General features: G+C 35.0%; 1 protein-coding gene across 2 annotated transcripts in view; it reads right to left on the bottom strand.

The window, feature by feature from the left end:
• The window catches only part of CDIN1 (CDAN1 interacting nuclease 1), a 124,445-nt gene that overhangs the window by 91,975 nt on the left and 19,897 nt on the right, over window positions 1-12,573 (bottom strand). For both annotated transcript variants that reach the window (XM_064424108.1, XM_064424112.1), the window contains exons 2-4: window positions 5,687-5,732; window positions 4,766-4,830; window positions 1,482-1,542 (exon numbers count right to left, since the gene is read on the bottom strand). In XM_064424108.1, the coding sequence (XP_064280178.1) occupies window positions 1,482-1,542; window positions 4,766-4,830; window positions 5,687-5,732 (172 nt within the window). The remainder of the gene's footprint in view (window positions 1-1,481; window positions 1,543-4,765; window positions 4,831-5,686; window positions 5,733-12,573) is intronic.

Here is a 12,573-nt window from a genome sequence, read left to right as displayed (position 1 = left end):
ACAAAATGCACTGCCTTTCTGATATACCTGCTACTACAAAACCAGAAACAAATAAGTTTTTTATGTATCTCCCCTTTCTCTTAGACTTAATTTTTATTTATTTCTGAACTGCAGGTATCTTTGATCTGAATTGCAAAAATGCATTAGTGAAAAATAAACAAAGATATGCTCACTCGAGTCAGAAATTATATGCATCATCTCTAAATCAATGCGAAAAATATACAAAGAACCAGTAACAGATATATTACTCTGTGCTTGAAATATTTTTATGACAGTTCCCATATAATATGGGTGCAATAGATCATCCATTGGGATGTTTACCTAAATTCTTAGTAAGATTGTACCTATTTATGTAAAGTACATTCTATTCTCACTACTTCAGGATTTGTCTTTTCCAGAAATGGTAAGAAGCTACACATTACCACTAATATGAAATAAATTCTTGATTCCATGCTAACTGTACGATCAGGTTACACAGACACTTCACAGACCATTAAAATCTTCCAGTAATTGATAGGTAATTGTTCATTTGCCGGCTGCAGCAATGTACATGAGAGAAAAACCATTCTTTTTTACTAATGTAACATGTAGAACTTGCTGCTATTGCTACACTTAATGTTCACAGTGCCATATCATTTTTAATGCAAACACTCATTTTCTACTTCCTTCTTACGTTTTCTATTAAAATGCAACACAAAACAGCATATATTTCATTCTATCCCTTTGAGGATTGCATAAGCAGTTCCAGGGAGTATCAGCTATTGTACTGTTACTATTACAGTAAATAAATATTTTAGAGTTTAAAAAACAGGTATTTCATCAATTTCTTTTTTTCTAGGAAACTCCCTGCCACTTGTCCAAACTTTTTACCTCTTCTTTAATGTAGTACTAAGATAGCAGTTTTTAATACAAATAACACCATGTATACCAAGGCAAATTCATATTCTAGTTAATAAACAGCATCAATAAATTTGTCAAGACTTTAATGGCATCCGTACAGAACTTTTCATACACTGAGGAATTTATTCTGCTTAAGTGCTTTATCTTAAGCAGTTTTCATTAGCCATCCTCTAATCTGTATGAACAGAAATAAATGGAGTCAGGAAAATTATGTTTTAAGCCTTCCTATCAAACTGATAGAAATCAAACTGATGAAACTGCATTTAATCAATGTGAGAATTTTTTAGCAAGTTTATGCAATAAAGACCTTCAGTCTGTCAGAAATTTTCAGCAAAATACAAATTCAGGGTATCCTACCCATTTGCCTTGAAGTTAAAAGACTAATTACATGAACTGATTTATTAATAAATGTGGCTTTTTGTCTAATTATTTTAAGTACTAACAGACTGGGGAACCATTTTAAATGTCTAATGTGCCTTGAAACCATTTTTTTAGGTTAATTACATTTCTCAGTAAAGTCACTATAGATATGCCCCTCAGGTTTTACAGTGGAAGATTAAAGAAAAAAGAAAGATGGTTACCTCATTGGCCAGGTCCAGTAACACTGGGGCAGCTGCATTTTTCATCACCCCATTCAGGTACCTAGACAAGACAAAGCCAGTAATTTTGCAGTGGCAAGAAAAGGCCAGTTTATATATGTCAGCATCCCTTGTGAATATTTTTCATTTGGGGGAAATACCTCATTTAATGGGAAATCTTTTAAGAAGTAGTATTTTAAGCAATCTCTAACTTCCAGGGTTGTCTCCTATTCTATTCTATTCTATTCTATTCTATTCTATTCTATTCTATTCTATTCTATTCTATTCTATTCATCTGCAAAATATATCCATCTCAATGAAGACACTGGTAAAAAACTCAATATATCAAGAAATTTTAAAAAATGTGGCTTAATGACACACAAATAAATTATATCTGTACTACTTAAAGATGCATCACAGACAAACAAACCTCTATTATTCACAGTAAAGATTTTTGATTCCACATGAGCTTCAACTATGAAGGTGCACTGTATATCTTACCCAATTCCCTAGTAAGCACAAAAACCTAAATTCTCAAATTTATTCCAGATTTTATCAGCTGAGCAGTAATTTAAATACTAAAGGCTTATTTTAGTGAAATCAGTCTAACAATTAATATTCTACAAAGAAAACAAGAAATATTTAGGATTAAATAAAGGTTGATAAAAGTCATTATCCTATCAGTGGCAAAGGCTTAATGTTTCTAGTTGAGGGTATTACAGAATGATGTTTCTGACCATCAATTCACACAATGTCGCTTTCCTCACTTCTGTTACTTTCATTGCTTGATATTCAGATTTCAATAAAACCTAAAACCTGTCTTCAGAAGCTGATGGGAAGGAGCTATGATATTGGAAGCCACTTTGTGCTTTGCAGCCATGTGGAAAAGAACAATAGTTATCAACATTTGAACCTGCTCGTTTATCCTATCTGTATTCGCACAGCACATCATTACTGACATCATTAGAAGGCCACAGCTTTTCCAGCTCTATCATTATCTATCCATCAGAAGACACTCTTCTGCTCATTAGTTACAGGCATTAAAATTCTTTATCATTTTACCTTTCTGTGGAATGTGTGGCACACCTTTATAAACTCCTTCACATAAGATTTGATAGAGGGCTTTTTGCTTGCAAATTATTCTGAAGCTTAATGAATTAAGGAAATTAAAAAAGCTTCTTGCTTTAAACTATTTCAGTTCCACATTAAAAAAAAACCCCACAAAACATGTTCAAACGTAAATTTATAACAGAAAAAAATGAGATATCATACACAAAATACACAATTAGGAAAATGTACTTGAGACTAAAGTTCTCAAGCATGCATCTAGATGATTTAACAGCAACAGTGAGAATTAAGTAAATTTCTGTCATATATTTCTACTGCTTCTGGCAACTCTATTATAGACTAACAGGTCTCACATGCTGATGGCAATACTGTTCTGAAAACCTGCTGATCCTTCTTGTACTTTGTGTTTGCCTAAGTTTCAGACTAGTAAGTCTCAGTAAAGTGGAAGACACTACTCTACTCAGCTATTTTACTTGCTCCTAACAGGGACCACTGGAAATGTCTACCTTCAAAACCTGGTAGTTCTGACCTAAGAAAGCAATGACAGCACAATTACCTGCTTGTATGTTGGCAGAAACACTAAGGAGCATAGCACCCAGTCTGGGATTTACAGCAGTAAAGTGGATGATACAGAAGAGCGGAGGAGAAGACATGTTTGTCATATTTATGCCTGAAGTATTTCGAAGTGGCTTCTATCTCAAGTTGTCTGCTTCTGTAGCCTCCTAAACATACTACACAGTAAATCTATTAAAACAGGACTGAAATGAGTTTTTTAGCTATTGACCAGAACATCTCTGATTTAAAAACATGTGCATTTTACTCAGCCATGTTAATACACTTGCAAAATGACATACTCAGAAATAGCATAAAGAATGATTTTCCCTACCACTACCACACAGCTTCATACATAATGCATTAGTTATGTACTGCTATCATACTTCAGACTACAGAAGAAGACAGGAGACCAAATCCTCCTACCTGATGTGAGACAAACTTAATCATACCTACAACCCTACTGACACCAATACAACTGCTACTTTGCATAAAGCAAAATCTTCTCCTGTGTTTCAGGTTGAAGTTTCAGGCTGGAACTAGTGATTTGCACATACTCTAAGAAAAGGGTTACTTACACAGCAGTTACAATTACCACAGGCCACTTTACTGAAACTGTGCTAGTGAAAAATAATTAGAAGTAGTACTCTATACGCATGTTATTAGCAAAACAAAATTTTAAGCCAATATTCTTCCTAAACAAGAATCAACCCTAGGAAAAGTGTGATGTGATCCAGTACAAATTTTACAAAACAATACAACTACTAAAAAAATGAAATCAAACACCCAAACTAGTACATTTGACACTAGATATTCTAAACCAGTGTTTGATATAATCAGATTGTGGTTAAGTTTTAAATACATGACTCTGGCAGAAGCACATTTAATTGTTTACAAATGAAGGCTCTTTGTTTATTTTCTTGATTCATACAGATTAGTATTAAGCACAAATATCATACATCACAAGTATGAATTCACTTGCCATGCATGCTCTTCAGATATGTCAGTCTACTAAGTAATATTTTAATTGCATATCTTTACCTGTTATCACTATGACCCAATTATGTCAATGGAATATTTTTAGTAAAGCCTGTGGAACTAACAGAAAAACTACAAGGTGTAGCAAACACAGTTTATTAGCTTAAGATGCAAACAATTGTAAAATGACATAAAGGTTTTCATCCTCCCTTAAAAACTATTTCTGACACTTCTGTTGATAAAACAGGAGTGATCTAAAAATTAGTGCTTTAACTGGCAATACATGAATATGTAACTTTTTGTAATGTAGCACAAATGTTGTTTTAAACAAGGAACTGTAACAGAACAAGCTCTCTTGCTGTAAGGAAGTCATCAAAATCAGTCGACACAGAAATCCTAAAAATTACAAACTATAGGCAATATATAATAAATGTCATCACATACACTGGAAAAAATATTTGCTTATCCTGACTTAGAGACAGGGAAGTAAACTCTTTCTTAATCAGAATGACCAAATCCTGAAAAATTTCTGTATTTCCAGTGAAAAACATTTTTAGGTGAACCATTCTGTATTCCCAAATTCTTCATTTATTGTTATATAAAATTAGCTTCATAAGCTCATTTACTCACAACTGCTGTAAAAATCAGGAGCTACGATGAGAGTCTTAACTGGGGTGGGGAGGTCATACCTTTGGTAGTAAGTTTCAATAGCTTCAGCAGTGTGATGCTTGGCATGTGTTCTTTTGATTTGTTTCTGGAAAAATAAAAAAAACCAGGACTTTTACAAAGGTGTCATAGATCAAAACACTGAAATCATGACTACACAAACACGCGATCCTTGGCTACACTTTGATAGATGTGAACCATGCTTTTAGATTCCATACAGAAATGACATTCAATCTACCTATTGAATTGAACGTCTTCAGACTGTACTGCAATGTACCATATGTAAAAGCCAGTAAGGTCACAATAATTGAATCTAAATAAGTTTACTGAAGGCTGCTGAGGGCAAAGAAAAACTTGTTCTCTCTTTCAACCTTTGTATTAATTTTCCCTCAATTCAATTCCATCTAAGTCTGGTGCACTCTAGTTTTACAATTCAATTGGCATTTTTAACCAGGAAGAACATTGCTTAAAAACAACTTATTTGAAAAACTACAAAAAGTAATTCCATAGAGACTTGCCACTTGACTGACACCTGTCATCTCATGATAAATGACTCCATTTTCTGCCTCTCTTGCCTTCTGCCACTCCGGCAATGGTCATTTATCATCATCTCTGTCAGCAATGGAAAGCAGCACTGACAGTGCAAGTCAGCAAACATTTAGCACATGGAACCACGCAACACAGGGAAATTATTATTGTCAGAATAATAATGGTTTAGCATAATTTATTACAGGTCCACCAAATAAGCAAAGGCTAGATGTTATTAGACAGATGGATGGGTAGGCTTGGCAGCCATCCACTGAGACTCAGGCGGTGCTTGATGTGGAAAAAGGAACATCCTCCAAACCAATCAGAAAGCTGGCAGTTCAATTACAAAGAAATAAAGGGACATTCATCATTCAATTAGGCACCTGTCAACCCTCACAAAGGAGAAAACTTCTAACCTGGTACTCCTGGGAGAAGATGCTCAGCAGAGTGGACTGCGATTGACTGGAACAAATAAAAGAAGGACAAAGTTAATTACTGGAGTGCACTGCAAAGAAACAAAAGAGAAGGGAGCTTCAAAGGTAGGCCTGCTGCCCTGTAATCTAACAGAACATGAAAACAAGTGTGGAAAAGTTGTTCCAGATGAACACCTCAGACAAAGGCTTCCTGCTGCTAGGTCAAGGAGAGAGCGTATGAGGGAGGGGAGGAAAATATAGCAAGAACTTCAAATCAAACTAGCATACTGTTTGGGTGATTCAACTTCAGAACTCAAAAGTCCTACCAGGAGCAAGTAGCGGAGCTAAAAGGTAACAGGGATAAAAGGAAATTAAAGCAAAATTTCCATTAAAAATTGATGGAGTTAAATTCCATCAGCAGTTGGGAACACGCCGCTTGTTCATTGGCAACATATTGAAATTCATTTTGTTAGCAGCAAGGGAACTTCTTCAGTAGCTGTCTCATATTCAGGTTAAAAACTTCCCCTCCGTCAGAAGTAGCATATGGGACCAGTGGAACATTCCCACTGAAACTGATGTGCTTTGAAAATGGAAACTTTCACAGCAGGAAGCCAAGATTCCCCAGAGTCGGTCATTTCCAAAAGCTGCCATAAGCTTCATTCATCTAAGGATCCACTCAATGTCGAACACCTGGCAATGAAGCAACCTGGAAAGCATTCTTCCCAAGTGGGAATTTTTCTCTCTGAATTGTTAACATTTAGAAAAGAGACAAGATTTTTTCCTCTGAAAGGCAATCAATACCACACCGCTACTGTTTTCAATTGTCCTCTGTGGATATATCTACCTCATCACATCCTGAGTACTACTAATTACTCCTGATATATTTTTCTACTACATGCAACTTGAACAAATTATAGTCTCAATAAATCGAGTTTTATGGCACAGCAAAGCATTATGAATAATTAACATTTTTTCCTCCCATGAACTTACTTACTATGGCACAGCATAGGTAGTTCAAAGAATCCACAATGTCTAAAGTCTCACTCTTCTGTCAGATTTCTTGTCTGTGAATTTAACACCTGTATCATAATTACATTAAAAGTACATATTCTCTCCATACATAAATGACCCTTCTCCTTCCAACTGTCACACTTCAGAAACACTAATTTAAAATGAGGAAATCCTACTCTCACTTTCAAAAGGGAACAATGAGGCACAAAACAACTAAATGGTTGGATCAGAGTTAAACAGACAGTATGTATATGCAGCATGGTATAAAGTTACCTCTAAACCAAGCAGCTGAAGAATCAGAAACAAAGTGACTAGGTCAGTGCAGTGCTGTATAAAGAACTTACAAGTATATCTTATCCATAGCTGTGCTTCCAGGCTTTTTGCCATAACTTTGTAGTTGGGCTTGTCTGCCCAGCGCAACATCTGCGTGACAGCAGTAAGCTGAGCCTTGATCTTTGGTATTTTACACATGGGACTATTCACCCTGAGTACTCAGTGAGACTGAATGTTAAAACAGTAGAAAAATTATAGAAACAGAAATGGACTAATATATAGATTAAATTAATGGATTACAGAAAAAATAAGTCCAATACAGTAAAGAATTTAAATTTTAATAGTTTCTAGTCAAATAAAGTAAACAGTATTTAAATAATAAATATTTATTTAAATATACACGTGACATAGAGGCCAGGAGTTACATACCACAAAGCCTCTCCAAAAGGTGCATAATCCAATTATGACAACCTGCAACCTGCACATGTAATCACTAGAAGGTGAACAAAGGAAAGAAATTAAGATTATTATACTTACACAGGCTACACACATACAGAAAGCTAAGATATTTCAAGTTGATCTAAAAAAAAAAAACCCAAACCTGCAGGCTATAAATAAGTTGGATACATATGGCCCCCTAATGGCTCACCACATAACTATTATTACCTTGCAGATTTACATGGTCATAATGGTAGAACTGAATTTAGAGACAGATGTGGGAAAAATCCCAGAACAGATCAGGACAGCATTTGACTAGATCTCTGGTTTGAGTTCTCCTCCACTGACATAGTAATTTTTGTGGTTTTAGGCTATTCCTGGTATGTTAACTATACTTAAACTATCATTATCCTATTAAACACTGACACTGGCATATAAAAAAAACAAAGACCATTATCCCTCCCTCCCTTTACACTCCACCTTTAATGGCCAACTTGGAAATGCTAGGTTAATGACCATGATGGCCTTCAAGGTCTTCTCAAAACTAAATGTTTTTCTTATTCTTGTCCATTATATTTGTCCCCTTGGTGTCCTTGGAATTTGACCTACTTCAATTTAGTTTAACACTCCTCTCCTATGGAACAGTCTTTCCAACTGTTCAGATAATTTAGGACCTAGCACAAATACTGAAAAAATTCATTCCAATAACAGTGCAAATTGGATATATACTGGATTGCAGTACATAAACTTTATCATTGGGGCAAAGAGAATTATTTCAATAACACCATTCAAATAATTACAAGCCTTATTACTGGATGATCTTTCCCCTTCTCCAGGAGAAATGGATTTATATCTTTACATGGCTGCTTCCATGTTTCTTTTGGTTAACATCGTTTACTTAAAAACTAAAACCACTCATCTGCCACTCAGTGTTTTCTTGCTACAATTTCATTGAGACAACTTCCTGGCAAAATGAAGTAGCTCTTCAAAACACAGATGGAGCATATATTGCAAGATCCTATTGAGTGAAAACTGAAATATCATGGTTTCAGAAAGCACTGAAAAAGACACTACTATGTACTTGGAGAGGGAAGAGAAGTAATGAATGTGAATTCGAATAGAAAAACAGCACAATCACAACTGCTGATACCGACAGCAGGAATACTACCATAGAAGTTACCATTACTTCTAGAGGAACAGCTAAATTCCTAGGGCTGCATCCATCCTCTGATACTTCTATACAAGATTTCAAAGCAACAAATGACCACACAAATGTTGTGAGCTATCACAAGTAATCACACTGAGCTATCCAGGAAAACAAACATAACACTGAAAGTGGCTTTTTCTTCAAAATAACATTTGAGTACTGCATTATTGCCTTTCATGGAATAACCTATCTAGTAAGCCTCATGCCTTACTTGAAGACTGGGAATATAGTTGTTTGTGACAAGCAGACACTTTTGTTGAGAAACAACTGTAGAGCCATGGTACATAATTGCTGATTTTCTGAAACAAATGAACAAAAACCCAGAAGTCGTAATTCTGAGTACTACCGCGTTTAAACATTTAATATTCTAACCTGTTATCCTTCTTGTAGAACTCAGTATATTGTCCAGGGAAAAAAGCAAATTTTTCTCAGTTCCGCAGTTCAGTAGTGACAACTTTCATGGAAACATTTTCTTCTGGAATTCTAGACAGTAATGAGTCTAACTCCCAGAGCTCTGTTCAAAGCATCCAGCCTCACTCTTTAGATATCCTCTTTTCCTGTACACTGGCATCCACAATGACGCCAATTTACCTTTTGTTACTCTGGGTTGGTGTCAGCGGCATACTTCCATCTGAATGCCTGATGTATTTCATGCTCTTGTCAATACTTAAGTGGATTTGAGCAGAAAACTGAAATCTAAAGTTGGCTAAAAATGCCCATTTTTTAATGATAAAAATACTTTTATTTTATAAAATGAAGTGTAAGTTCTAGGTTACAAATGATATAAAGATACAAAAATTTGCTTGCCATAAAGAAAATAGTATTACAGTTATTAAAGTTACTTCTAATACACAAATCCAACATTTAGAAGGGGATGCCCAAGACAGTCCAGAAAAAGGGATAAGAGAAATGATCTCTAAGAACTTAGATATCAGTTAAGCTAGAAAGAGCTTGGTGGGAAAAGAATATGCCCTTTGGTCAATTACTAAATAAGAATAACATTTAGACCATTCTCTTCTAATGAATCTCAGAATTTGAAGACAAGGAATGCTATAATCCCTGGAGAGTCTTTCAAAAATGTTCTGGTTTGCAATGAGTACTCATATGTAAAGTAGTAACAAATAAGTTACTACTTCATATAAGCAGTTTACTGCTTTGTAGCTAGAGTAGATAGAAAACTTTGGCTAAGAAGCAGCTAGTAATGATGAAAGCAATTTAATTGTACCAGATCATCACCTCAACAAAACAGAATTGCAGATGCAACCAAGATTTGGAGTGCTGTCCAGCTTAATATTTGCTACTTACTTCAGCGTCACAAGGAGAAAGTCCAAGCAAAGCAAATGTTATGCAAATATTATACTATGAGCCCTTGCAAATCATTAATTCTTTACAGTTAAGATGAAACTTACAGTTTTTACTTTATTTTCTGAGATTACTGAAAACATGGAGTTGTAGGTGCAAACCAAGATTTCACTTGTTTAATGTTTCATGTTTTATAATGACTTTCCTTTCCCTCACTTTTAACTCCACATTTGTTGCCTAAAGTACAAAGAGTAAAAAATCAGTTTCACATTTAATGTATTTTATCATGGAACAAAGGAAGAGTATTTAGAGAGATTTCACACAAGTGGAGACAACAAGGGGGAAAGCATAGTCCATAAGACAAATATGTTATACATAAGCAGAATAGCTTCATTGTTTCCTTTTCACAAAATGGAATATTCCACCTTATTAAAACGATAAATATATTGGTTAAAAACTGAGTGTAGGGGCAGGAGCTGTGTTTCCAAAATTCAGAAGCTGTTACATGAGAAATCCCAAAGCTGCAGTGACAAACCTTCTCCCTGAAGAATATACACTGCCACTTAGCTATAGAAGGAATTCAATAAGGGGGGAAAATTGTTTCTTCCACAATCTCTAGTGAGTATGCAGTGCTACTCATATCTTTCATGATATGAAAGTTCTAAAGTTCCAAAGTAGATAGCAAGAGTCTCTCATTTCTTTAAACTGGAAAAGAACTTCCCCTTCCCATGTATAGTAAGTTTAAAAATACTTTTACTGGAACAATATTGAGCATTAAAATACAAGTTATAGGGCTAGAACTGTGTGGTGTTGCCATGCCAGATTTAAAATCTAAGTGAGGAAAGAAAGATATAAATCAAAAAATTTAAAAGACTAGTGGTGAAAGGGGAATTCTCCTCACATCTATCCTGAAGTTTCAGAGCGTGTGTCTAAAACATATTTTTCCTGTTACATTATTAAAGACATGAAAGAAATCCAACCAGCCAAATTCTCATCTTCCATACTGCAAATGATTTGGAACAGGGACTCCTAAAGGAAGGAATGTTTATGCTAACATGCTAACCAGTCCACCCTAATTTGTAAAAACTCTGTTAGTAATGGATTTCAAATAGATCTAGCAGCATTGTTTCAAATGCATAACATGCACAGAGGCATACAGCCTCAGTGGCTTCCCACAACTACAGGGCATGGGCAGCAAGCACCACAGTTAGACCTGAAAATCACCCAACGCAAATCTGATGGTCAACTTCCCACCTGATAGGAGGTGACAACTTGAGGATTCTCACAATTTCTTCCACGGTCAGGATTGTCCAGATAACAAAAAGGCTTCTTAGCAGTCTGAATGATTCTACAAGTGAATCCAGGAAGGCTCAGCAATACCAAAGGCCTATCCGAGCTTGTTAGGCTTATATGCTTGAAGAGCATGGAACAAAGGAGGCACATTGACCTCTACAATAGTTAAAGCTTTAATCTTTCTTCACTGTAGCCTCTAGTACAACAATCTTTCTTATAGGTTAGTATGATTGTGGTCACTTCTCTGAACGAAAATTCTCAAAAAGCAGAGTATTGTCTCTGTACACATTTGTACTTTTATTATGCACAAATCTATCAATGACTTATCAGAAGTCCATGAATTACCAATTTAAGTTAAATCAACATACTTGCCTATATACATGAGTGTATATTTTTAAATCAATAGGTGAGTTTGAATTAGAGTTACTAAGTAACATAGATATATCTAAGTCTTTAATTACAATGCTGACTTCTATAAAGTGGCCATCTTCTAATTTTCCAGCTTTCCAGCTACACCAGTTCAAGTCTGGAATACAAAACCAGTTTTATTATTTCTGCATAAGAAGCCTTCCATACAATGAAGCATTATTGGTAGCTACTCCTTTGGAAACTATCAAGTCAATACAGTTCTGTAGAGGAAATACTCCCATTACAAATATATTATTATTATTATTATTATTATTATTATTATTATTATTATTATTATTATTATTATTATTATTATTGTGTTGTTGTTGTTACTGTTGTTATTGTTATGCTGTGTGTATGTAGATATACATACATATACGACAAGAAGTACGTGATGATATGCTCATTTCAGACTTAGTAAAATTAAATTTAAAATCAAGATGAAATTCAAGCTCATCTGAAAAACAATAACATGAATCAATTTTAGAATTCTCTGATATCCAGTTCAGTAAGCTGTACAACAGCTCAACTCAAAAGATCTAAATAGATCCCCAAAAATTGCTTTTGCCTCAAAGTCAATTCCATACCTTTGGCAGGATCAAAAATAAAATACAAAGTAAAGATTTTGAGGAGAAAGATATCCTGCACTGCAGGTTTCACTATTCAATGACAATAAAAAGGTTAAATTCAGGCATGTGCATACAACTTTGATGCTTATAGCCAGGGTTATGAGTGTAACTGTATGACAAAGCTCAGTGAAGGCTACTTGAGAAGAGTCATCACTTCTATGACCTTGACAGTGGTTGGTTCCACAACTTCTATACAATTTAGTGATGTGCAAGAACAGATGATGGTGCAATACATAGAAATGGCAGCATTTAAAATTCATAGTAGCGCAAGGCCATTACTTTTCCCACTGGGCCACTTGAACTTTAATAATGTCTGACCTAGTTGGCCA

The sequence above is a fragment of the Passer domesticus genome, chromosome 6 (genome assembly GCF_036417665.1).
Source record: "Passer domesticus isolate bPasDom1 chromosome 6, bPasDom1.hap1, whole genome shotgun sequence".
Classification (NCBI taxonomy): Eukaryota; Metazoa; Chordata; class Aves; order Passeriformes; family Passeridae; genus Passer; species Passer domesticus.
The sequence above is the reverse complement of the archived record's forward strand: the minus strand, read 5'-3'. Positions and strand labels throughout refer to the sequence as shown.